The following is a 26,595-nucleotide window of genomic DNA, read 5'->3' as shown; positions in this document are numbered from 1 at the left end:
ATTTTCCTCCCAATTACTTCTGGGATAAAAGTAAAAGGAAGCACAATATACCACTTGCACTAAGCATGCATTTTTGCTCTTCTGGGAGCTAAAATCCAATCACCATGCTTCACCTAACTGTTTAATTCTTAATTACTAATATTTAATCGCTGAAATCTGAGCTCATGACTGGTGCATTCCTACCAGACAAAACTGATGTTTATTCAATGAATTATGAAAAGTTTATTCCAATATATACATAATTGTAAAAAAATCAGGGAGCAATTAAAGAAAACCCTGCTTAGTAATCACATTTATAAATAAAGATTGTTTCCAGCTGAACTGGTTATTTTGGAATTTAATGAGCATCTGGTTTAATCAGCATGTAACTTAACTCTATACTCCTTTTGTTACAAGAGTTCTGAAGTGGTCATGCATTTTCTGTCAAAAGCTTTATTACCCATATATATCTCATAAAAGGTCTCACTTAGGCAAACATCTCCCACCTTGCCCAAGCCAATAAACAAATAGAACATTGACACCATTAGGATGACTCTGTAAACGGTTTAAACAAGCACTGGTTTGTAACACAAGGCTCTGCTAAGAAAATGTCCTTAATTCTAATTATAAGATGCTTGAAATCCAGTGAATTGTCCTTGCTTTAGTTAGTGAAATCCTTGTGAAAAAGAAAAGCCAAGTGCATGTCTTGAGATTTTATCCCAAGAGTAGGGCTGGATTTAGTGGCAGGTGATCCAGACAACTGCCTGGGGTGCCACGCTTGGGGGGTGCCAAGCTCAGGGTGCTGGCTAGTTTACGCAGAATCAACTGACAACGTGTTCTGTTTTTGTTGCAAAATATTTGACAAGAATGCCAAATTGTCGCTTGTGTTTTCTGGGTACAATTACTGGCATAACTTAGCTGATGCTCTGAAGCAACATGAAAAGTCACCTGGCCATTTTATGCCCTACTCCAAATGGATGGAGGTCGAATCTAGGCTCAAGCTAAATAAATGCACAGACGCAGAAAACCAACACATTATTACTGTAGAAACCCAACATTTCGAGGAACATGCTCAAGTGTCTGATCTCAATTACTCTCTTCCTTGCAAACATGGGAGGTCGGTGACCCAGCTGCCTGGGGAGGCTAAGGCTTGGCTCCTCCCCTTGCGCCTGAGGCCCTCCTCCTCTCCTTCTATCCCCTCTCCCCCACAGGAGCCCAAAGCACCTCCTGACCCCAGTGCCGGATGGCCAGGGGGCGAGGACCCAGCCCTGTTGCGCTACAGCCTCAGCTCCCACAGCCCTTGGGCGGCGCGGCCACAGCACCCCAGCCCCGGTCCTGTGGGTGGCTGGGCAGTGCAGCTGCCACACCCCCAGCTCCAGGACTCTGGGTGTCTAGGCAGCACGGTCATCATGCCCCCAGCCCTGGGGCTCAGGAGCCAAGCAGCGCAGTTGCCACATCCAGAGCTCATTGGATATATTGTTCACTGAAATAATGGTAATTTCCTTGGTTTGGTAGAGCTCCTTGGGAAATACCACAATGTCATTCATGAGCACCTACACTGAGTGTTCATAAAGAAGCTGTGGACCATTACTGATGGAACTGGCACAGTCAAGTAAAGCCAAGGCCAGAGTCCGACACAAGGTGCAAAGCCTACCAAACCAGATCACTGACTTCAAACATCAGGTCTCAATTGTGCTTTGGCACGATATCCTGTACCAAATAAACATTGTAAGCAAGGCATTACAAACTCAGTTGATGGATATAACGACCACTACTACTTTGATGAGAAGCTGCCTTGATTTCTTTGTGGCCTACAGAGACAACGGATTTGAAGATGCTATCACTGCTGCCAAAGAAATGGCGGAAAATTTAGGAGTTGAGCCTGTCTTCAAGGAAACTCGTATTCATCAGAAGAAGAAACAGTTTGGTTACGAAGGCAGAGATGAAGTGATAGGAAGCTCGGAAGAAAAATTCAAGAGGGAGTTTTTTTGCTCATTCTTTGACACTGCTTGAGTGTCCATAGAAGGAAGGTTTGGACAAATGAAGCAGCATGAAAAGACCTGGGGAGGGGAGGGGTTTGTATTACCTTAGTAAGCTGCCAGCGGACAGGAAAACACTCTTGGACAATTGTACAGACCTTCACTGGACGCTGACACATGGGGAATGTTCAGACATCAATGATAAAGACCTCTATGTCAAATTGGACAACATCTGTCACATTCTGCAACACAGGAAGCACTCTCTTCTCCAATTCATTCATGATGCAGAGCTGACAGACACTTTTCCTAATCTGTGGATAACTTTGAGGATTCTGTTCACGCTGCCGGTCACAGTCGCCAGTGGTAAGTGCAGCTTTTTGAACCTCAGGCTCATTAAAACGTATCTTTGATCGATGATGGCTATTTTATCACTTCAAAATGCCATTGGTCAGTCTTTGGATCTCTGTAACACTCTGACAGTTTGCAAGGGCAAAGGTGAGAAAAGCAACCTTTTGAACTAAAGGACTAGAGTTAACATTCTAAGGCTGTCATCTACTGCAACACTATTTAATACTGGTCCACCAAAGGTTAGTGCTCAGTTCAATTTGTTGACGTTAGTACATTTCAGTTATTCTTAAAATTAAAAGGTTTCTATAAACTTAGAGGAAACCATTTTTATTTGCTTATATATGGCATGAATAAATACAGATTCTAGCATGCAAATTTATCATCTTATAGGGATAAATCATGCATGCAAATTGTGCATCAAAGTCATGAAATGGACTACAAATGCAATAAAAAATAAGGTTTTCAAAAGTTTAATAAATTGGGGGGGGGGAAATCGCTGAAGATGCTCCTCGCCTGGAGCACCATATGGTCTAGAGCTGGTCCTGGTCAAGAGTGGTAAAAAATACAGCATGAAGTCTGGTGGGCCCTAAAAGACACTGCTCTGTCAACAGAGAATTAGAAGAAAAAAATCTGATTTATGTCAACAAAGGAAAAGTATATTGTTCCATGAATTCAACCTCAGAGGAACAGCAATGTCAACAAGAACTTCAGTAACTGTTGTCACTGCATCTGCTGACATTCAGCAGATCATAGATACCAGGCCGGTGATGGCAGTTATTTTATAGTGGAGAAAAACAAGGAAAAATACACACCGTGACACCTAAAGGCGAGGTGTGTGAGACAGAGAGAAGACTTGAGAGAGAGATGGCCCCCCATAGAATGGGGTATTTGGAGCTGAAAGCTAACCCAACATGAAGAGGCAGGTCTTTGGGAGAAAAGAACTAAATAAATCAACTGGAAGAGGGAGCTTAGGTTTCAGGGCCTGCTGCAGAGTCAGTTTGGAAGTAGGAACTGCAGCTGAATCAATCTCCAGTCAAACTAACCAGTGCAGCTGGCCTGAAGTGGGCTGCCTGATTGGCTACGTCACCTGGCTGGTTAGAAGAGTCAGCAGACTGGCTCTTCAACACAGCAGTTCAGCAGCTGCTCAAAACATTAGCCCATAGCTGGGATAGTTCTTGTGCCTGCTTGTTCTCACTCCTGTTCCTGCCTTGGACCCAGTCTTATCTCACTCCAGGGAAACCAGTCCTGACCCTTGGCTGCAATTCCTTACTTTTAGCTCTGGAATCTGACCTCTGACTCTGATTATGACCCTTAGCTCTGATTTCTGACTTCTGATTTGAACTCCGACCCTTGGCTCTGGTGCCTGGCCTCTGACTCCAGCTCTGACTCTGGTTTGTGACTCCTGGCTACCAACTTCTGCTCTAACCACTGGGCATGACTGTCCATGTCCTGGTCACTGACAGTGTGAGTAGCCAAGCACAAACAATAAGAGAACTAGGACTGACAGGGCAAGCATGGATTCGATAAAGGTCAATATCTCTCTGACAGAGATAGTGGGAGCCCTACAAGACCTTGCAAGCGCAGATTGCTGTCCTGCAGGCACAGAATGCAGCCCTGTAAGCTCAAGCCGTGCCACCTTCAGCTGTGACCCCTGCTCCTCCTGGGCTCAAGGTCCCCCTACCTGACAAGTTCCATGGCAATTCAGTGTCAGGTCATAATTCTTCTCTGCCCACAATCATACCCTACTGACCAAGCCCGAGAAGGATTGATTATCATCCTGCTTCCCAGGGAGGCCCTGGCTTGGGCATTTCCACTCCTAGAATAATCAAGCCTGCTTCTGGGACAATTTGAGGACTTGGTTCAAGCTATGGTGATGATCTTCAATGACCCAAGTCACAAGCGTATGGCCAAAACCACACTTCAAGTGTTGTAGTAGGAACACTGGCCAGTTGCTAAATATGTAGTGGAGTTCTGATGTTTGGTAGAAGAGACCAAGTGGAATGAGGCTGTCCAGTGTTATCATTTCTGGCTCACCTTAATCAACTATATTAAAGATGAACTGGCATGGGTGGAATCTCTGTCCATTCCGGAAGCCTTAGCTGACCTCTGCATCAAGATTGACAATCGCTTGACCAAACACTGTCAAGAAAAAAGATGGTCCTCTTGGCTCCTGCCAGCCCTAACTGGTTCAGCCCTTCTCCCATCACCAATCCCTTCCTTATTGCCCAAACCCATGCAAGTCGAGGAGGCCCGGCCCTGCCTCTCAACATGGAGAAGAATCAATGCTGGGCATCAGCCTATGCCTATACAGCAGGGAACTAGAACACTTTGCATCAAGCAGCCCTGCCAAAGTCCAATCTGCGCCCTGGTCATGAAAACATCAAGCACCAGCCTCGATAGGGGGTTCAGGCTGGGCTGGCATCCTTTTGTCTCCACAGCAGCCCACACCAACTCGTGTCTGCCAGTACCCTGGTGATGGCCAATCAGGATCCAACATATTTCCAACTCCCTCTCAGGCTCTGGTACTCTGTGATGCCTGATACTAACCTAGAGGCATTAGTGGACTTGTTTGCCCTCAGGCAATTTCATAGACCTGGAGCTTGACCAACCACACAACATCCCCACCCAGTGCAAGGACTCCCCCAAGTTAGTGGAGTCCATAAATGGTTCACTCCTTGCATTGGGACTGGTCACCCACCGGATGGTTCCCCTACAGTTAACTGCCATTTGAGGCCACCAAGAAATTTTCCAGTTTGGACTAATTCCTGTACCAGATTCAATTGTTGTCCTTGGCATCCCCTGGTTCATCACCCCCAACCTGCACATCTGCCGGTGGTCAGGCACAGTACACTTTAACTCTGTCTTGCCAACAGTCTGTTTCCCAAGAGCTGACTCAGGACCAGCAACCCACTGCAGTGCACTGTGTCCTCCTCCAAAGAATTCAAAAGGAGGATCCAAAGATGCAAAGGAAAGATGCAAAGGCAACTCCCATGACCTCCCCAACAGCTCCTGGGATTCCTGTTAAATATCAACACTGTGCAACATGTTCAACAAAAAGAAAGCCAACAGCATACTGCCTGCTCACAGCCATAACTTTAGGATTATAGGAAGTCCAGCTAGTGACCCCTATAGTTAAGGTTACCATCACTTTGTTATATTAACCTGTTTGGCTTATAACTTTGCCAAACTTTCACTGTTCAGGCTGATTATTATTTTATTTTTAATCAAAAACAGTTCAGAAGAGATGAGGGAAACTTTTTTCCTCATTGTAAAAAATTATTTCAAACTTTGTGTTGAGAAGCTCTAGTACGGGGTAGACAACCTATAGCACGTGTGCCAAAGGCGGCACGCAAGCTGATTTTCAGTGGCACTCACACTGCCTGGGTCCTAGCCACTGGTCCGGGGGGCTCTGCATTTTAATTTAATTTTAAATGAAGCTTCTTAAACATTTTAAAAACCTTATTTCCTTTCATACAACAATAGTTTAGTTATATATTACAGACTTATAGAAAGAGACCTGCTAAAAATGTTACAATGTATTACTGGCACGAGAAACCTTAAATCAGAGTGAATAAATGAAGACTCGGCACACTACTTCTGAAAGGTTGCTGACCCCTGCTCTAGCATCTCCATACTTTGGAGCAGGGACTTGAAATTAGTCACAAAGGCATCCTAGTATCAGGAATGTATCTTCTATCAAAGTGAAAAACCACCCACGTTTGCCCAAATAAGCCTTAGAAAAATCTCACATACGCTCAGGAGAGATTTGTTAGAGTTTCTAAATTCTAAAATTCTCCAAAGATCCCATTTGCTCCAGCTCCTCACTGCTTCTATATGTGAACTGAACAGAAGATGCTCCATCCCAAGGTTGTGGAGGCTGAGCAGGAATTTCCTTGCAATTGCTCTTCCCAGCAGCAAGCCTCAAACAACCTTTCACTAGGCCCAGGGGAGACTCATAACACAGGCCTCCATCCCAGCCCACACAGACACACTAATTAAAGATATTTTTTGTCACGGTGATGGCTTGTGGCCTTCTGGCTGAGCCCCTCCCTTGGACTGGGCCCTGGTAAAGTGTACCCATTTCTCCTCTGTACTTGGGGCCTGCCCATCAGCAGGGAGCCACTGTTGCATTGTATTTTCAATATTCTTTCATGCTGGAGCCCAGGCAGAGTGAAGGAGAAGGAGAAGCTGGGCTCTGAATGAGGCAAGGTCCTGTCTAAAACAATAGTATGTGATCATGCAGTTAAAGTCTATATTATAACGTATATGCATCAGAGGTTGAATGAAAGTTGCACAAGCAAACTTAAATCTGGCATTTCCCAACTTTTAAATGCTTGACTTTCCAACCTTAATGTTCTTTTAACATAGTTTCTTTCTAAGTAAATAATAGTTTAGTTATTTCAACTGTGATGAGAAGTTATTTTTAATCCATGTGTTTTAGCATTTAACCCATCTCTCACTAGTGGAAAATAAATATATGAAATACCTTAAGGGGAAGGACTTCTTTATTAATACTGTAGAAGTATGCCATTGCTTGTGTCCATGAACATAGACCTGCTACATTCCCACAAACTTTTTTAGCAGTCTCCAGATTATAATCTTCCATGTCTAAATAAGGCTGTAGCAGTTCAGCAATCTCTCCTGTAATTGAATCCTATTTAACAAAAAAGAAATATATACATTTATATATATAAACACACACACGAAACACAATACATCATCTTATCATGCATGTAAAAGTAAAACACATTGTAAAGCCAAAAAACTGTAATTAGAGGATTTTATTTGCAAGAAATCTAAAGATAAAGTTAAATTATAAATTAAATTACGTGATTGTGACCAATTAATTTTCAGGCAAACATACAGTATGAGGACATGATTCTTACCAAAATAATAATCACTTTACAGTGTGCCTAATTATACTTATTTTTACAATATCACTGTAAAATAATATTGTTCTTCAAAAATGTTTTTTCTTAAAAAGTGATTTACCATTATATATTAAATCATTTCACTTCTCAACTCCTTCTCCCATTTACATGGGGCAGGAGGTGCCCACAGTTCTTCACGACTCCTGCAGTCCATGGCACAGATTCACAGGTCTCGGGAGTGCCATTGTATTCTCTTCAAACTTCTCTTGACAGAGTCTTTCCATTTTACTCTCAGTCTTCCATGTCTTTTCTCGCTGCCATCTTCCTCCCATTCTTTCTTTGCTGGTTTCTTCCAGTCTTATCACATGTCCAACCCACCTCAAGTGTGCACTCTCTAGCCTCTCTATCACTGAGAGTCCCAAGTTCATCTTCCCCCTAATTTCTTCCAGGCACACACTGTCTACACTCTGCTTGTCTGCCATTCTCTTCAGTTTATTATTTTCAACTATCTGTATCTCCTTTTCTTAGATCTCCATAAGACCCACCATTTCCAAATCACAGAGTAGGCAGGAGCAAATATATGCAGTGTACACTTTTCCTATCAGTTTGTCACTTAATTGCTGGTCCTCTTTTCAATTCTCCAGATCTCTCTCGAATTGCACTAAGTGTACTTCCCAAGCACACAAATTCATTCTTATGCTTCTCTCCTGAAACCTACCAGTATATATTAAATATATCTATTAATTATTATTAATAATAATCATTTATATTACTATTGCACCCAGAGTATTGTATTTGGGTTTATATTTCACTCAGTATTGGAATATGGTACTCTACACTTTTAAAAAAAAATCTAGGTTGTACTTATATAGGATAAAGTTAGTCAAAGTTTTGCTAGAAAGATGATGGAGAATTTATATCCATATGACTTCAATAATTTAACACCAGTTTTAAAGCAATCCATTTATGGTCTTAATTTTCTTTTTGAACTTTTCCCTGTATTCAGTGCTCAGAGTGTGTTGAAAAAAATTAGCAATCTACCAGATTTTGCAGAGCAGTCTGAATTTGAAAGCAGAACACAAACAATTAAAGCAAATAGACCAAGTCACTCCTGGTTCAATCTGGATGCATCAGGAGGAGGGAAGAATGCAAGGAGCTTTCCTCATGCTTTGCACCTGTGCAAAGGCCAGCTACAATCTGATTGGGGAGCGAATGCACTCTTCTTGGCTGACGCAAGCCTCCCCAAAGGAGCAGGGAACGATGGGTGAGGACAGGACTATAGCCACAGCCCCTCGTCACCCTTACTAGCAAACCTACCAGTGTTGAGGGAAGTGCAGGCTGCACCCTTTCATCCTTATTATGGGTAGTGGAGTTGCTTCTCCCCACAGTTAGCCAGAATTCCTCCTGAAGCCCCCACTGCAACATGGCCCCATCTGTACCATCAAAGGATTTAATCTCAAAAGCCTTATTTGGCTCTACAAGGATTGCTGATAATACTGATGTTGATCCTAAATTTTAAACGGAATTTGTTTCAACTTTCCATTTAATTATTTTAATCTCAATTTTTCTCACAAATTATAGCGAACATTAAAAGGTAAATCAATAAAGAAATGATGATCGTGGTCCTTATATAATTATTTAAATAATGGAAAAAACTGAAACTAGCCCCTTAAACAACATAATATGTACTGGTAAGGCATATATGTGGTAGGGATGACTGTTTAATGGAGGAAGTATTAAATGTATCAAACTTTATTTTATGGACAATTTATTACAATGTTTATTTTAATGAGTCTAAAAATCATCCTCCTATTCATAGCATCAAAGTAATAGATCTCTGTTCTGAAGGTACTTGACAGAAATGTCTGCCTGGCTCCTGACAGATCACTAGCTAATGTAATGGTTACAAAGACAGTCATGAAAATAGATGAAATTAGGTTTAGTTACATTATAACAAGGAAAGTTTGCTGAAATTTGGATGTTTGAAATATATCTAGATTTTATTTCTTCCTATTCAATTTTTGGGTTTAGCAAACTAGCATAGGTGGAATAAGAACCAGTCTAAATCTCTATTTAGAGGTTTGAAAAATGCAGTTAATAATTTTGCTTTTTAATAGATGCATGTCTAAAATCCGTCTGGGACCTGAAGTGACATTCCTGGCCCTGAAAAGCCAGGTGATAAGGGAAATCTCTCAAAAAGTACAATTTACATCAAATAGTTCAGATGTAGCATTGTAACCAATTCAAAACTCAAAACTTACGAGGTTAGCCCACCACTATATACACTAACACAGAAATTCAGTGTAAGGAAAGAGGAAGGCAAGAAAATCACAATAAAAAATGGAAGACGTTTTCCAGTGTTTTTCATTCCATTTGCCAGTATCATTTACAACAAGAATTTAGACATTCTGATGGAAGTTGTTCTGATTCCTTGGAGTAAAGTTAAATGCATTGAGAACTACCACTCGGAACTAGGGTGACCAGATGTCTCAATTTTATAGGGACTGTCCTGATTTTTGGGTCTTTTTCTTATATAGGTTCCTATTACCCCCCACCCCATCCTGATTTTTCACACTTGCTATCTGGTCATCCTATTCGGAACATATACAGTATTAATAAGGGACAAACAGGACAACTCATTAGGAGTTTCACTTGAGAGAGGAGTGCATAATCAGGCCTCATTGTCTTTAATCTCATTTTCTTCTTGTTTTTACTTTTAGTGATTATAGGGTTTGGGAAAGATACCAGATGAAGAATTCTAGGAACTGACTGCCTACAGAGGTGTCAGGAATGAGGATATGTAACTGGGATCAACTGGCTAACTGCAGCCCTGATTAACCAGATCACCTGACTGACTGAGTCCCATTGCCAAGATTGCTGTTAAGACCAGCAGTAGCACTTGGACAGCAACTGCTCAATGCACTCACCCACAATTGTGCTCTCTCTTGCATCTGCCTCATTCCGGACTTACTCCCAGCTCTGCTCCTGCCTTGTTTCCAGCCATGCTCCAGTCCTGCCTTCACCCTGTCCCAGCCCTCTGACACTGTCTCTGGCCCTTGACTTGCCTCCTGGTTCTTGACTCTGGCTCTCACCGCCACTGTTCTAACCACTAGGCCTGACCACCTACCTCCTGGTCCATGACAAGATGTGGCTGAACAGGTGCAGTTGAAGTTTCCTCATGCTGCCAATATGCCTCAGGAGGGAATGACCACCACTACTGAAGATGAAAGGAAAGTGGAGACTCCATGCACTACAAAAATTACCCATTATTGACAACAGGCATCCACCAAGTGTGCATCTGAACCAGTGCTGAAATTAATTTAACTTGATATGCAGATAAGGATAAAGTGTATTTAGCACCATTTCAGAAACCATGGTTAAAACCTGTTCAGGTCTACAAAGTCTCCAGTTGTGTCAGGATCCTGGTTCCCCTCAAATAGATTCTGTGATCCCCACAGCTCCAGGCCTGGCTCCACAGCATCAGGGTCTTTTTTTACTGTCATCAACTGCTTCTCTGGTTTACACCAAGCTCCAAACATCACTCAGACATCCAGTTAAACACCCGAGTGTTTTTTCTCCCATGCCGCTTCTGGATCTCCTCTTCACACTACAATCAGGACCCATGTGTTGGCCTCTGGCCAGCTGGGAGCATGCATATAAACTGTCTTCTTTGGGACATTAGAATCATAGACTATCAGGGCTGGAAGGGACCTCAAGAGGTCATCCAGTCCAACCCCCTGCTCAAAGCAGGACCAATTCCCAACTAAATCATCCCAGCCAGGGCTTTGTCAAGCCGGGCCTTAAAAACCTCCAAGGAAGGAGACTCCACCACCTCCCTAGGTAACGCATTCCAGTGCTTCACCACCCTCCTAGTGAAATAGTGTTTCCTAATATCCAACCTGGACCTCCCCCACTGCAACTTGAGACCATTGCTCCTTGTTCTGTCATCTGCCACCACTGAGAACAGCCGAGCTCCATCCTCTTTGGAACGCCCCTTCAGGTAGTTGAAGGCTGCTATCAAATCCCCCCTCATTCTTCTCTTCTGGAGACTAAACAATTCCAGTTCCCTCAGCCTCTCCTCATAAGTCATGTGCTCCAGACCCCTAATCATTTTTGCTGCCCTCCGCTGGACTCTTTCCAATTTTTCCACATCCTTCTTGTAGTGTGGGGCCCAAAACTGGACACAGTATTCCAGATGAGGCCTCACCGATGTCGAATAAAGGGGAACGATCACATACCTCGATCTCTTGGCAATGCCCCTACTTATACAGCCCAAAATGCCGTTAGCCTTCTTGGCAACAAGAGCACACTGTTGACTCATATCCAGCTTCTCGTCCACTGTGACCCCTAGGTCCTTTTCAGCAGAACTGCTACCTAGCCATTCGGTCCCTAGTCTGTAGCAGTGCATGGGAGTATTCCGTCCTAAGTGCAGGACTCTGCACTTGTCCTTGTTGAACCTCATCAGGTTTTTTTTGGCCCAATCCTCTAATTTGTCTAGGTCCCTCTGTATCCGATCCCTACCCTCTAGTGTATCTACCATGCCTCCTAATTTAGTGTCATCTGCAAACTTGCTGAGAATGCAGTCCACAGCAGCCTCCAGATCATTAATAAAGATATTAAACAAAACCAGCCCCAGGACCGACCCTTGTGGCTCTCCGCTTGAAACCGGCTGCCAACTAGACATGGAGCCATTGATCACTACCCGTTGAGCCCGACGATCTAGCCAGCTTTCTATCCACCTTACAGTCCATTCATCCAGCCCATACTTCTTTAACTTGGCGGCAAGAATACTGTGGGAGACCGTATCAAAAGCTTTGCTAAAGTCAAGGAATAACACATCCACTGCTTTCCCCTCATCCACAGAGCCAGTTATCTCATCATAGAAGGCAATTAGGTTAGTCAGGCACGACTTCCCCTTGGTGAATCCATGCTGACTGTTCCTGATCGCTTTCCTCTCCTCTAAGTGTTTCACATTGTTGTGAGATGAGAAAAAGCTGTTGCAGATCTGTTGCTAGTAGAAGTTGTCTGCTCTTGAAATAGCTCACAAAGCAGAGCTCCGTAGTGTGGGCAGAGATATTTTTATGAGTAAGTGGCTTCCAGTCAAGTTGACCTCTGTGCAGTGGAATGCAGAAAATCAAGTGCAGGCATCTGAGCAGTGATTGGTGCGCTGCAGCACAATCATGGAAGGACTATGTGTGAATGATTTGTGCTAGGACACCAGAAACCTCTATCCACATTGGCACTAAAATAGTTCAAAATTTAACAGTTAAGAGTGAACCAGTTCTTATACTTGCTGAAAGGAAGTATAATCAGAATGGTTCCTGGAATATATGCAGACCATTTGGAACACCTTTGTTGCGAATGTGAAGCATTTCACAAGCTTTTAGGATGACCCAACAGTTCTTAGAATGGTAAATTTCTCTAATGTAGACAAGACCTTACATGCATGTATGCAAACAGGCCTGGTAACATAAGGAGATGAATGGTAGGATGTTGTGGCCTGTTCCAAACATAGTAGTCCAGTTCCAGCTATTCTTACTCAAATTTCAATCCATTCTTTTTTAGGCAAAGTCCCATTAAAGTATAGGAGCTTGCCTGAGTAAGAACTGAATCAAACCAGAGTGAGTATTTCAGGATTTGACCCACTGCTTGGGACATTTGTGCCTACCAGCCTCTTGCTAGGCTCCTGAGCCATCCAGTTCTCTTCGGCAGAAAGGACGACAAAAATAAAGATCAATGAAAAAGAAATGAGCTTACTTACATGACTGACTGTAAGTCCTGTACAAATATAAAAAGCACAAAAAAGCTATGAACTATAAAAAGCCCCAAACAGCTTTAATCAGGCCAATGTTTGAACTACAGCTACTATGAATTATACATAATATAAACACAAAGGGCATGCTCATGTGGATCTATAGGGGTTGTTATGAGGGATGATGATGTAATTTATTTGTTACCTTCTGGAACGTAAGCAGCATGCTGAGAAATCCTGAATTATTCATTAGCTTCAGAGCTTCAGTCCATGATGGCTTCACACATGTTCGTTCTGGGTCAGCTGTCACAGAATCAATTTTTCTTTGGAACAGAAGTAGCACACAATCCATGATCCGCATTATCAAGTGAGGAGGCTTACCCAGTTTGCGAACAGTAGCAATGTCAACTGGTTTAATAGTCTGAAAAATTACAAAAGAAAACGATCCTCTTATTTAAGCATCTATCCTTTGCAAACTGAAGTGCATGAGAATTAATGAATGTCTCCATCAAGGACCAATGTCTCTTCAAATCCAATGTAATCTAACTAAAATTCAAAATGTAGTGTATCTTTTTAGCCTTTTACATCTCAACATAAAGGGCAAGATTGTGGCTTGGCCACTACCCAGGATGGATAGTGGAGGTAATGATGAGGTGCTATACACTGGTGGCACCTCCCAGAAGTCCTGTGCCTCAGGTAGACACAATTGACTTGTTTCAAAGTTGTATCTATAAAATGAACACTGCAGCTGCAGTTTTGCAAGCAGTTCTGGTGTAATGATTCTCCAATAGTATTAACTTCATAAATGCACAAGCATAGGTGCTGAAACAATTTGTATAGTGGGGTTGCTGAGAGTCATTGAACCAAACAATGAACCCTGTATATAATGGAAACCACTTCAAGCCAGTGGGTGCAGCAGCACCCCCAGCACCCTTAGTTCCAGCACCTATGTGCACAAGTGAAGATAAGACAACCTTTGTGCAAGGGGAGGAGCTAAAGGAGTGGGCCTTCCAGCTGACATCCCTATTCCCTTCTGTTCATTCTCTTGTCTGCCGCAGTTGCTTGCTGGAGCATTGTAACCCCTGGATTAGTGAATCTTACCACATTTCAGGTCAGTTCGGCACAATGAAATATTCCAATTCAGGTTGAACCAGGTGGAAGATCAAATTTTTTTTACAAAATCTAAATTTTCAAAATTTTTGATTTTTGCAGAAACTGCATTTTCCATCAGCAAATCATTCCAGAGGAAAGTTCCCAATTAGCTCTTGTCCTGAGTGACTTTTACATGCTGAGTCTACACAAACACGCTGCTGCTGCCTGTGGGCAACTCTCTGTAATGAGTCATCCCTGAGCCTGAGCTGGTGAGTCATCAGAGGCAACTGCCTGCAGGTCCTATGACAGGGACATGCCAATCAACAAAGGCCCAGCCAATCCACAGGCAGATATACAAATTCCTAATGGAAGCAGACACTCCAGTCTCCTCAATGTTGCTACCTTGCTGGGAGATTCCCAACTGCCTGGTAGTTCTGACAGACTCCCCCAGCCTCGGCTTGCTCCTGCCCCAGTTTATGCCTGTTCCTGCTCCAGCCTTAGCCATCCCCTCGACTATCTGACACTCTCCCTACCATACACACAGGAAAACAGATTGCTATTTCCATGGACTGTATGCCAGGTATCAATCTTATACAAAATGGGAATACAGGATAGGGAATATGAAAAGAGACATGTCTCACTAGGGGACGTCAGCAGAGCGCAGACAAAAAGAATGGCACTGCCAGGTGTTGTTATTGAGCAGGGTCCCTGTCCACCAGCTTTGCACTTGTGATAAGAGCAGACTTGTGGCTGCTCTAGATTACACCCACCACGTATACCTGCTTTAACTAGACACTAGCCAGAGAATCAGTGCAGTGTACATTTTTGCACATTATGTCCCTTGGGGGCTCTCTGCCTCCCTTTTTGAATTTATACCTCAGCACACAGAGGCAGCCAACGTAACTGTCACTGCACCTACTTTGTACAGGAGGAGAATCACTTCAGAAGTGTAGAATGGGTATGACTCACTTTACATTGACCTAGCAGCCTACACATAGCGCAACATATTGAAGAATCAGGCCAAAGTGTGCTGAGGGAATGCACACAAAAGCAGCATCTTCTATACTGTGCACTCCCCTCTGGAGCCCAACTCTGCTGCTTGATAGTGGGAGAAGCATTACCCACCTTTACTCCTCTGCTCCCTGCCCGGCCTTTAGGGTTTCTGTACAGGGGTTAGCAGTCCAGTGCCAGAGTCCTGTGGACTTTGCCAGTCAGAAGAATAAATCTGAGATTGCACCTGGCCTCTGTTTAGGAGTGAAAGTTGAGGAAACATCCTTTTAAATCTTCACCCCAGGGCACCTTTGCCTAGCTAGGTTCAATCTAACCCAAAGGGTAGTATGTGATTGTGTTTAGTGAAAGGTGTCCAGCTGATTCAACTGCAGTTTCCAGACCTTGTATCTCACTCACAATTAATACGGCAACTAGAACCTGTCAGTTTATGCATTTTCAGCATTCTGATTTGCCATGCTGAAGATGGACAAACATAATTAAATGCTCTAGGTTCCACACATAATGATCATTACTCTCATTATCTGTATGCATTGTCATGGGATCAATTCAATTCTGACCTGCAGTGCTGCCTCTGCTTCCTCCAGGGCTGGTCTTGCAGCTTCAAGCTTCTCCTCAGCTGCTGCTTTATCAATGGCAATTTCATCCACAATGGCATGGGCTTTGTCTTTCACCTTTTGGACCTGCATTTTCACCTTTTCAGCAGCTTGGGCTTTCATAGTCACGTCCAGTAAAACGCCATCAGCTCTTTTAGAAGCAACAGCCAAGTCTCTCTCTTTCACTGCCAGTTCTTTGGAGAGCTGGTTTACTGAAATCTCAGCTTCCATGAGTTTTGCAAGACCTGTTTAAATCAAATTATGACAGTATATTTATGCAGCAGGTAAAAGTGAGATGTAAGCCTAAATGTTCAAACTTCGGTGCCTACAATCAGTCATCCAAATCCATATTTAGGAACATGAGTAAGTGACCTGAAATCTGATCTCACTTATTGTAAACTTGTTTTACACCTGTGTAACTTCATTTATTTCCCTAGAGTTACTTCTGATTTTCGCTGGAGTAAGGGACATCAGAATCATGCTCCAGGGTCACTTACTCAGGTTCCTAAATATGGATTTGGATGACTAATTTTAAATATTTATTTTCTTTTTATGCATGTTTTTAATTCCTTAAAACTACCACACCACATTACACAATGGTACTAATTCAGGATAACAGCCATTTAATTTAATATTAGCACAGAAATATGAAGCGAGATTTTTAAAAATCGTTAAAATTTAGTATTGTGGTTGTCCCTGCCAGCAGGTAGGGGATCTTGGGGGACAACTACTGCACTAGTGGGGTGCAAAATAAACTTTATTAAGAAAATGCAAAAACAGGGAAAATTCAATAGTGAGGGGTATGGGGTTTGTTAAGGTAGACAATTGGGGAGGGGTTTCTTTTAGTAAATAGGATAGGGGGTTTCAATAGTGGGGTACAATACAGTGGGGTACAATACAGTGGGGTAAAATACAGTTGGTAACCAATTAACACTGAAGTATAAATGTAACAGGTAGCTAACAATTTCTATGTAAAGAGTGTGTCACAGCAGCATATAACCAACTAACAGTATGGGTAAAATGTGCTAAATAACCAACAACTTTAGGTAAAAAATGTGTCACAGTGGTGTAAATGTAAAATGTGAGGTGTGTTAGAGAGAAAAGGGGTAACCAATGGGGTTTTATGCTAGACTTCAGTAATACAATTGAGGTTTGGCAGCAGTGGGAACGGGGTGAGCACGTGGGGGAAGGGATTAAAAGAGAGAGAGAAAGAAAGTGGTAGAGAAGTGAGGTTGGAGGATGGGGGAAGAGGAGCCCGTGGTGGAGCAGAGGCCAAAGGCAGAGGGAGATTTAAACTCAGGGAGACACAGAAAGCAGACAGGCTGCAAGTTTAAACAGCAGAGAGAAAGAGAGAGAGAAAGCAGACAGGCTGCAAGTTTAAACAGCAGAGAGACAATTATACAGAACACAGTAAAATCTTATCTATGATTTAACTTAACCAAGACTACACAAATTAGCAAGTAACAAAACACAATGCAACAATTCTTTAAACCTAACTTACTGAGTACAATGCAAGCAATTTCCTAAACCTAACTTAACCACAGCTATGCAAAATGAAATTACAACTTATCTAGACTAAAAGCTAAATCTAACCTAATGGGTGCACCTTATATTAGGGGTAGTTCCAGAAGGCAGACTGGTGTGTGCCCAGGATACAGCTCCAAGGGGGGGAGGGGGAAGGGGGATTAACTAGTGGTGGCTGCAAGCAGTGGGGTGGCTGCAAGCTGGCAGCCCAAGATACACTCCAGGAAGGCACAGGCTTATTTCTAGCAGCAAAGGCGCTGCGGAGCAAGAAACAGATTACAGATACAGACCAAGGAGTTAGATTGTGTCTGCCTGCTGGGGGAAAGAAAGCCAGCAGGTAAAACAAGGGCAGTGTGCAAGAGGTTTTTCCTTACCAATCCCCAAAGCAGCAGCAGGAACAGCAGTTTCAACATCAGAGGACACTGAGAGGACTCGATTCGCTTACAATAATCAGGAGATCTCCAGGCACAGATTCATTGTTCGTGGGAGGGGAGTTTAAAAACGGGGGTATGCTCAAAAACAAACGAGAGCGGGAAGAGGGCCCCCCCCAAAGACCCCTAGCTGATCAGACCAGGTGGCAAAGCAAGGACCTTCTCCGGGGGGCTGATCAGAAAATGTCTGTTTTTAAGGGCAAATTCAGGCAGTTTCCCGCCAGTAACTTTGATTGGCTCCTCTTGATACAGGGGAGGAGAGAAGGCAGAGGCATACCTGAGCATGTTCTGAGCCACAGGTATGACTCGTATGCTTAGCTATGTGGCCACTTTAGGTCTTGCATACCTGGGCAGAGCATCCTACACCGAGCCAGGTCCTGAACAAAGAAGCCAGACAAAGGAGCAAAAAGCCCCCCAACTCCCCCGCCCCTTGAGCAGAGCAATGGCTCCAGTCAGTCTGCACAAGCCATTTTCATGAACAGGGCCAGGTTGTGACTTTGGTTAGTTCCATAGCCGGGAGGGAGGGGCGGCCACACAGCACAAACAGAACAGCAGGGGGACAGCTGTAACAGACAGTGGTGTGCAGTTTTATAAACTTTATAAGACCTGACAGGCACTTTATAAATCCATTTGAGACCAGGAGAAACAGGAATTCGTTAGATTGCTCCTAAACTCCATAGAACAGGGCAAAGCAGAGAGGCCTGGAGATGTTGGGAGCTCAGGAGATCAGCAGACCATGTTGAGCTTCTAAGCTCAGCATTACATGGAAATCTGGGGATGTGGGGGGAGCTAGAGACAGACAGTATGCTCCTGAGCTCTGGACTGGCTCCGTATTTTTAACAAACAATGAGAAAAACAGACCAAAAAAATCATGTATAAAAAAACCTCACATAGAAATGGACGTATCTAAACCATTACTTTGCATTCTCTCCAAACAAGGACAATTCTGCATTTGTGTAGCCATCCACCAGCCATCTACAGGGGTATGTTTGTACAGCTCAATTCTGCAAGGTGCTCAGCGTTATTTAAGGTGCTGAATATTCTTGTGAGGTTCTGAACCCCTCTTCTCCAGCTGATTACCCTGGCAGCTGAGGGGGCTCAGCACACTGCAGGATCAAGCCCCTAGCCACCCTCCTACTTCAGAAATTGGTGAAATCATTGACTACATAAGAAAATGTGGTACATTCTGCCAATGGGCTGATTCCCTACTCTCCTCTGTGGTAACTAAGTAATGTGCTTGATGGATCTAATGAATACACAACTCTGAGGTCTGCAGGCTGCATGGGCTGACTGAAGGTTGTTGTGTGAGTACAAGTCCTGAGCTATTGTAAATCAGCATATCTCCACTGACCTCTATGGAGCTAGGCAGATTTATATCAACTAAAGAGCTGGCCTGTGGTCTTTATCTGAGTGGTGGGAACTCAGTCATGAGAAGATGGTGGATAGGAAAGCTGTAAAGAGATTTCCAGTCTGTACAGAAAGGGTAGATAAAGTAGATTGGGTTTTCTGCCTCATTGTGCAATAATAGTGAACTGAGGAAACGTGGTGTTTCTCATTTTGATCACAGTGGTTTGCTGCATGCACGGGATAGGAGAGTCTCTGGTCTGCATGTGGGTTTCTGGCTAATAATTGGTGAGTAAACTGGAGGATGGTCTGTGGTTGGGTCTGTAAACCTTTGGGTGATTATTTGTGAGAGTTTGTAGCCCATATTAGAAATTACTATGGCGGTAGAATGGATAGGTGCAGATTTTTAGGATGAATGCTGCTGATCAGGAACTTCGGGAAGAGTTGAGCTTGGTTTTGGAAATTTTACTTGAGTATATTTATTTAATTGACTATTAATTGTGAATGTATTTGAATATTTACCTACCTTCCTTTGGTTGTTAATTTCAGTACTTTTAAATGCATAATTTGTTTTTGGGTTTTTTTAGCAGTACCATTTCTTGGAATACATCCACAGTAGCAGTTTTAACTTAAAGTGAACAAAGGTTTTTTTAATCTATTAATTAATATCAATTTACAATTCACTTGTAGTCTACAAAACATACAAAGTTAATTAAGTGAAAATTTCAAGTGTTTTGTAAGCGCACTGTACAACATAACTGAAAACCAATTATGGTAGCTGCCTTGCTGATGGAAATGAGCTCACTTAATTTAAATCTATACAAACAGAGTAATTTTTTGAAATGCTGTGACTCAGATTCTTTGTATAAAAGAGTAACTATTAATGGTATACTACCGTTCCATAAAATGTTAATTTTGCAACATAGGTTTTAATGGTATCAAAACCATTAATTCCTCATCCAGTACAAAAGAGTTTTAGAAATAATAATTGTCTCTGACATGTTCAGCATTTTGAGAGATCTAAAGGATATGTCAAGCTGTGCAAGATCTAAGAGTGGAGTGTTATATACAATTCATTTTGGACCAATTCTGGTCCCACTCCGTTTTTTATCCACAGCAATGAGCAGGATTGGAAACTTACACTGATCTATCCTATAGGGCGAAATCTTGCCCACACCCACAACCACAGACAAACCAAAATGCAGCAGAACCACCAGGAAGCACAAAGGGCAGTAGGAGTGAGCAAAATGGCAGTGCTGGGGGCTTCTCCAGACCCTCTTTCCTAAGCTATTGATCATTCACTGACTCCTCCTCCATCCTTCTGCCTTCCATATCCCCTTTCTCATCACCTCTGCTCTCATATTCTCATGTCCTCTCCAACCACCAAACCTCTCCCTTTTACCCCAAAAAACCTTTGCTACTTATTACATTTAAAAATTAAATATGTCAATTTTAGAGTTGTACATAAAACTAATTCTTGTACCACAAAGGAATTATTACACACACACACACACACACATACACACAAAATATAAAATGGAGGCACCAGTTGTGACTCTGGACTCTATAGTTAAGGGTGAGTTGACTTTTGCATTTAGAGAAGGAATGCAACCTCTTTATTCTTATATATATATATACATATCTCTTTCTAAAAAAAGTATATTGTACCTGTTTTCATGCGGTCAGACAAATTTCCCACACCAGCAAATTTCTCTCTGTAAATGGTTTTGTAGCCGCTGATGAATGACAGATAAGACTTTGGAGTCACAAATGTTTGACGCCTGTATCGTTCAAAGTACTCGACGCATTTTTCAGCTACGAGATCTTGAAATGTTCCCATAGTGTTAACAACACTTTGTTTTACTTCATCTGTGCATTCAATTTTGTAGGAAGCTAAAAAATGCTGTGCAACAGCTACTAGAGCATCTTTAGGCCAGCGCTGGAACCAGTCCATAGTACATCCTGAAATTAAACCTGGAAACTTTAGTGCACGAGTTCTGAATTTTTCCCCAACAGGAGAAAAACAAAGAACCACGTGCAAATTGTTGCGAACTCGGGTAAGAAAATAGTCATAGAGATTTTCACTACTGGGAGAACGTCTTGGGTACTCTTTCTTCATCACAGATATCAGGTCTTGTGTTATTTCATCTATTTCATCACGTGCAAAAAGATTGGAAACCTCACCTGAAGCCAAAACATTGTTCATGTACTCAAGAAAAGACTCATCTCTGATTTCATTGTCTGTGAATATAAAGGTAATACCCTGTCCTTTCTGTCCAGCAGTGCGGTACAGAGTTTTCAGATCATCCATAAGGTTATTAATGCCATATGTTCTAAAGTAAGAAAGAATTAAAGATGGATAAAACAAAATAAATAGATCATTTCAGGAAACAATTTAATATTTTCTGGCTTACTTTAGTTAGGTAAAAATGTATAAATATGAAATTCATTTACAACATCTCCTTTCACAAACACAATCTATTGCATTATGTTAGGTTTTCTTACACCATTTGGACAAATTGAACACTGGCAGACACTGGGCAACTTCACTGAAATTAATGCAGTTACATCATTTAATAGGGTGGCAAGACTAAGACCCTGTCTAGGAATGTGGGACTGCATTGATGAGTCACTAAGACTCAGGTGCTAAAGTTCTTCATTAAGATTCAGAGTAATTACTGCTGAGTCATACTGGAGAATGGGTCCAATTACTTCTAACCAAGATATAAAGAATGTGAGATTGTCTTTTAGGGCAACTGAGAGTGAGAACCAAGAGGATCCTTAAAGGAAAGCCCTAGGAACATCCAAGCTTAAAGTGGAAGCTTAGGCTGAGGTTTATGTTGCGTTATTCATTTCGAATTAACAATTATGCCAAACCCCAAAAAGGGGTGAGTCTGGACAGTAACTCAGGGTCTGTGTGCTCTGTTGACAACAGAGGAGTGACTCAGCTTGTTCACAAATCAAATATGTAAACATGTTGTCCATATGAAGCCAATGGTCATTTTGCTGTTTAATTCAGATGGTTCAATATCAGGTCAATAGTTAATAAACTGGTATTTTTATCCAGTGTATCTTTAACCAATGGAAGTTGAAATTAATATTTTCCCCTTTCCTTTATCAGTTCATCTTTGAAATGATCATTTTGTTTCTAATGTGCCTTCTAAAAGTAATAAATAATACTTGTAATATCCACATAACTAATTCTTAAGCACTTCATAACAAACCTCTGATTCAAAGTTAAATCAATTACCCAGAAAACGTTTCTAAGTTCTGCGGCAGTTCCCTCACAATATTAACATTGCCCTATAGCTATTCCCAGTGCTGCCACTGCAGGGCACCTGAAGCAATCCATCAGTTTAGTCTACACTTAGTGACTACGGTTATTACAGTAATTTGTGTTATATTGATCACCACAACATTTATCCATTCCTGAAAGTTTCTGAAATATTTTATTCAGTACATGGATATGAGTGGAATCCCACAGATATAGAACTAAATTCTGTGCTGTCTTGAACCTATTTCTGTGCTTTCTCTCTTTCTTTTAGCCTACCCCATCTCTCTCCTGCTCTCTCTCTTTTTTCTACCTCTCTGAGAGGTTAGAGGGGCTTGACATGTCTTTTTTCCCTTTCCCTTGGGTATATCCCTTTTCAGTTGCAAGATTTTCACTCAAAGTGTTTATTTACAAGTGATACTGCACAGAGAGACCTAATGAAGTATTCAGTCTGGTCATTTTAAAGTGAGAGATTTTTGAAGCAGGATTTAAATAGGATTTTATAGGGGAACACTGTGGGCCAGAATCACCTAAAGGAAGAAGAAAGACTTTGTGCCAAAAGTTTTTACTGTATCTCCGTGTATTATTAAGGCAGCAGAACATCTACCCAGTTCTGCCATCTGCCAAATGTGCACCTCAATGTGCACTTTTGGCTGAAAAATGTAGTTTACAATTAGGGCTGAAATGCTTGAAAGGCTTTGTACTATTTGAAATTAATTGTGAATGGTTAATTTATATAGCAGATTAAGGAACCAATATATCAACCTCTATGTATATTGCATTGTGTTACCTTGTTAGAGTAATCTGAAAACTCTGATATCCAGCAATATATGATGCTAATCTGGTCAAGCTCTGTTTTCCAGATCCACCCACTCCAACCAACAAGGCGTTTCCCTGCGGAGTACGGATAATTCGGGATATTTTAACCAAATGGATCATTGCATCCTGCATAAGGAAAACATTGTTAAAATGATGTAAAGACCAAAAAAAATCGTCTATCATCTTCATGTAGAAACTCATCAGTTAGTGACTGCCTTCATTTGGGGCCAGATCCTCACCTGGTGTCCACTCAGGGCCCAATCCAATGCCCTATGAAATCAATGGAAAGGCTCCCATTTACTTCAATCGGCAGCAGATCTGGCCCTGAAAGAGCATCCCTATTTCATGTTCACACAAGAGCATGCCATACACAGTGCCTGCTCTCAGGGGAGCTAAGAGGACCTGTGACTCTGAGGGTAGAGGAGGGGCAGGAAGGAAGCCTACTGAGGCTCCTAAAGACTGGTCTCTGAGGAGAGATATTTACAACCTCTCTAAACAGCAGCTTGTCTAAATAGGAAAAGTAAAAGAGCACTGTATTCATATGCTATTAAGCATGTTATTTATGCCCTGAACAGTGACCACAATAAATAAAACAAGCCTTTCTGTTAATCCGATCACACTTGAATTCAGTTCAAAACCATGCACTCAGCCGCAGGGAACAGGCCCATCCCTTGCAGTGGACATGACAAAGGACAGGATGGTCAGTATGGTGAGCTGATACAATCAAAAACTGGTCTGTAAGTCCACCACACCCAGACAGAAAGAAGTATCTGTGAAGAAAAAGGGATCAAGGGATCTTTTAGGAGGGGATAGCCTCAATGGGTAGGAGGGTGGGGAAAATTAGTGAGGGGATGCTCTCAGCGTATGCAACAAGCTTTTGTTTTGGAGTTTCAAGGCAGGAAGAAGGAAAAGACTGGGAGTTGGAAAGTGACTGAATAACTGGTGTGAACAGTGGCAGCAGCAAAGCCTGGTGGCATAAACAGCATCCTATATGGCTTGTTTGTAAGAGATACAGGAGTTCTTCACAGAACGTAGAATTGGCAGGTTTGGTCAAACTTCAATGACAATCTTGGCAGGACCATATAAAATCCATGCATCATTAAATAAAGAGAAATCTACAAAGGAAGGGCTGTATATTGGGGCACTTTCAGTAATAACTATTTTTACTGTCAATCAGAGAAACAAATACCTTGAAAAATACTAAGTCCATATGTGTTCCTCTGATGGTTTCATTGTACTGCTGCATGAACATCTGTAATCTTTCAGCCAAGTTATCAAAGGAAGGAATAGACTCATAAATTTTAGGAGCTTCTAGCTCTACCTCGTCAGGTTCATCCCCAGTGGCCTCTGGGGCATCACGCAAAAAATCCACAAAGTATAATTCTTTGTGGTCATTTCCTAGTAAGTCTTGACAATGATCCTCAGACGCAATCTACAAAAAAACATGGTATATTACCATCATCAGTTATGTTTTTCGTAAGCCTCCTTCAAAGTGAATACTGAACATCATTCATCTTACCTTTCTCATCATATCTTCAAACCAGCCTTTGTCATTTTGGTTGATGAACCTATCTGCAATAACACGACTGCATTCATGCTGGAAGAGAGCAGCCAAAACACTGGTGTTCTGGCAGACTTCAGCAGAAACTGTAAGAATTCCTTGCCAAATACGACTGAGATCTCGTAAATTAAAGATGTAATGAAATTTAGCTGGAGTTGGTAACATCTACAAAAGAATGTTAGATCCATGTTCAAGTAACTACTTAAGAAACACTGAAATAGTTCTTTAATAATTATCCCCGTGGTATTAAATGAACACTGAATTTTTAAATCAACTTCAAAATTAATTTTGCACTAAAGACAGAAATTCATTCGTGATATTTAGAACACAGTTAACATATGAAAGTAAAACAAGATTAGGATGATGATCAGCTCATAAATTACTTATGTGTGGGATATCAACTTCTCCGGAAATCTTCAAAGCCACAATAACGAGGAATGAAGTGCAGTCAGGATAGCTCAGCCAACCATGGAATGAAAGGCCTCGCTAAAAACAGCTGCAATTCTTGGCCCCTCACTCCTCTCCTCCCTCTTCCCCTGATTTTGTCTCCCTCTTTTTGTTCTTTTTGAGAAATTTGTCCTGTTCACAAGCATGAGTACAAGGTAATGAAGGGAAATGGGGGGAAGAAGAGAAAGGAAATGAGGGAGGATAGGAAGGAGGAAAAAGAGAATGGAAGAAGATGAAGGGTGAGAAGAGTTCTTTAAACAAAAAACTTTAAAAGCAAAGTAACCCCTTTCCCTCTTCTTCCAAAGACAACTGAGGTAATGGATATCTTTAGCCTTTTTGTTTTATATTTAGCAAATTTGGAGTTCTAATAGTTCATAAATACACTTATTTTTTTCTCCTGGGGTACTGTTCCCTCTGTGGAGAGTGGGGTAAATAGTGGGGGAAAGTATTTACAGACATTTTATTCCAATTCAGAGACATGCACCCCTTATTTTGTTTGCTTCTCATGAGCATTCATATGAGTGAAATTTTATTCAAATGAATGTTTACAAGAAGAAAATTTCAGGCTACTAACCAATATTATTTGAATTAGAAAATGAAATTAGTTTTGTGAGTCATTAAATTAATTCAGATGAAAGTGGAGCAGTTGATAACAATTTGGTCAGTCAATCAACGAGCAAAACAAATGTCATATGACTTTGGTGATCAGTCACAGATCTCAAATATCCTGAACATCAAATAATTGACTGACTGCTCACTGCAAACAGATCACCGGTGATCTGTAATTCAAGATGTTGGTAAAATCTATGTGTTGAGCAATTTTGAACAATGAACAAATGTGTAAAAATTACAATTTCTTCTTAGACAATTCACTGACAGAAAAAAGGGCTATATTTGTTGAATAAATTGTTCACTATAAAAAGTTTGACTAGCTGTTCCTCTGTGTCTCTGCTGAGGCCCATATAATATGCACAGTTCCTCATCCCCTTTATACCCCTATTCTCCAGGCCTCAAGTCATGGTCACAAACCTACTGACCAAGGAAGATTATGACAACTGGAATTGTCTGTGAATATTTGTTCAAATTCAAAAACAATTTGTGAGTCAACTGGGTTTGTGGCCTTTTCATATTCAATATCTATGAACATTTGAGCACTCGAGCTTTATTAGCATAAAAACTTGAGAAAAAAACATTTTAAATTTTAGCATTTGTCAGAAATGAATTTTAAATTTCATTCTATATTGTAAGTCTGCCGTTCCCACTGTGTGTGTTAGTTAAGCTCATCATCCAGGCAAGGGACAGAAACACCATCATGTGATGTAAGCAGCTAGCCAACACAGCATGGATATTGCATATTTACAGTGAATCATCTGCAAACAATCTGCAAACCAAGAATTATTTGCTGAAGGCATTCAAATAAATTCAAAAGCAATAGAGGGTCCTGTGGCACCTTTGAGACTAACAGAAATATTGGGAGCATAAGCTTTCGTGGGTAAGAACCTCACTTCTTCAGATGCAAGTCTTGCATCTGAAGAAGTGAGGTTCTTACCCACGAAAGCTTATGCTCCCAATA

The 26,595-nt window shown here is 41.7% G+C and overlaps 1 protein-coding gene across 1 annotated transcript in view; it reads right to left on the bottom strand.

Annotated features, from left to right (window-relative positions):
* The window catches only part of LOC117871746 (dynein heavy chain 5, axonemal-like), a 276,629-nt gene that overhangs the window by 100,577 nt on the left and 149,457 nt on the right, over nucleotides 1-26,595 (bottom strand). The window contains exons 48-54 of the mRNA XM_034759511.1: nucleotides 24,534-24,740; nucleotides 24,204-24,446; nucleotides 22,986-23,140; nucleotides 20,593-21,257; nucleotides 15,590-15,870; nucleotides 13,135-13,350; nucleotides 6,793-6,960 (exon numbers count right to left, since the gene is read on the bottom strand). Of these exons, the coding sequence (XP_034615402.1) occupies nucleotides 6,793-6,960; nucleotides 13,135-13,350; nucleotides 15,590-15,870; nucleotides 20,593-21,257; nucleotides 22,986-23,140; nucleotides 24,204-24,446; nucleotides 24,534-24,740 (1,935 nt within the window). The remainder of the gene's footprint in view (nucleotides 1-6,792; nucleotides 6,961-13,134; nucleotides 13,351-15,589; nucleotides 15,871-20,592; nucleotides 21,258-22,985; nucleotides 23,141-24,203; nucleotides 24,447-24,533; nucleotides 24,741-26,595) is intronic.

Source organism: Trachemys scripta, chromosome 2, assembly GCF_013100865.1.
Source record: "Trachemys scripta elegans isolate TJP31775 chromosome 2, CAS_Tse_1.0, whole genome shotgun sequence".
NCBI lineage: Eukaryota > Metazoa > Chordata > Testudines > Emydidae > Trachemys > Trachemys scripta.
This window is presented reverse-complemented; position numbering and strand designations above follow the sequence as displayed.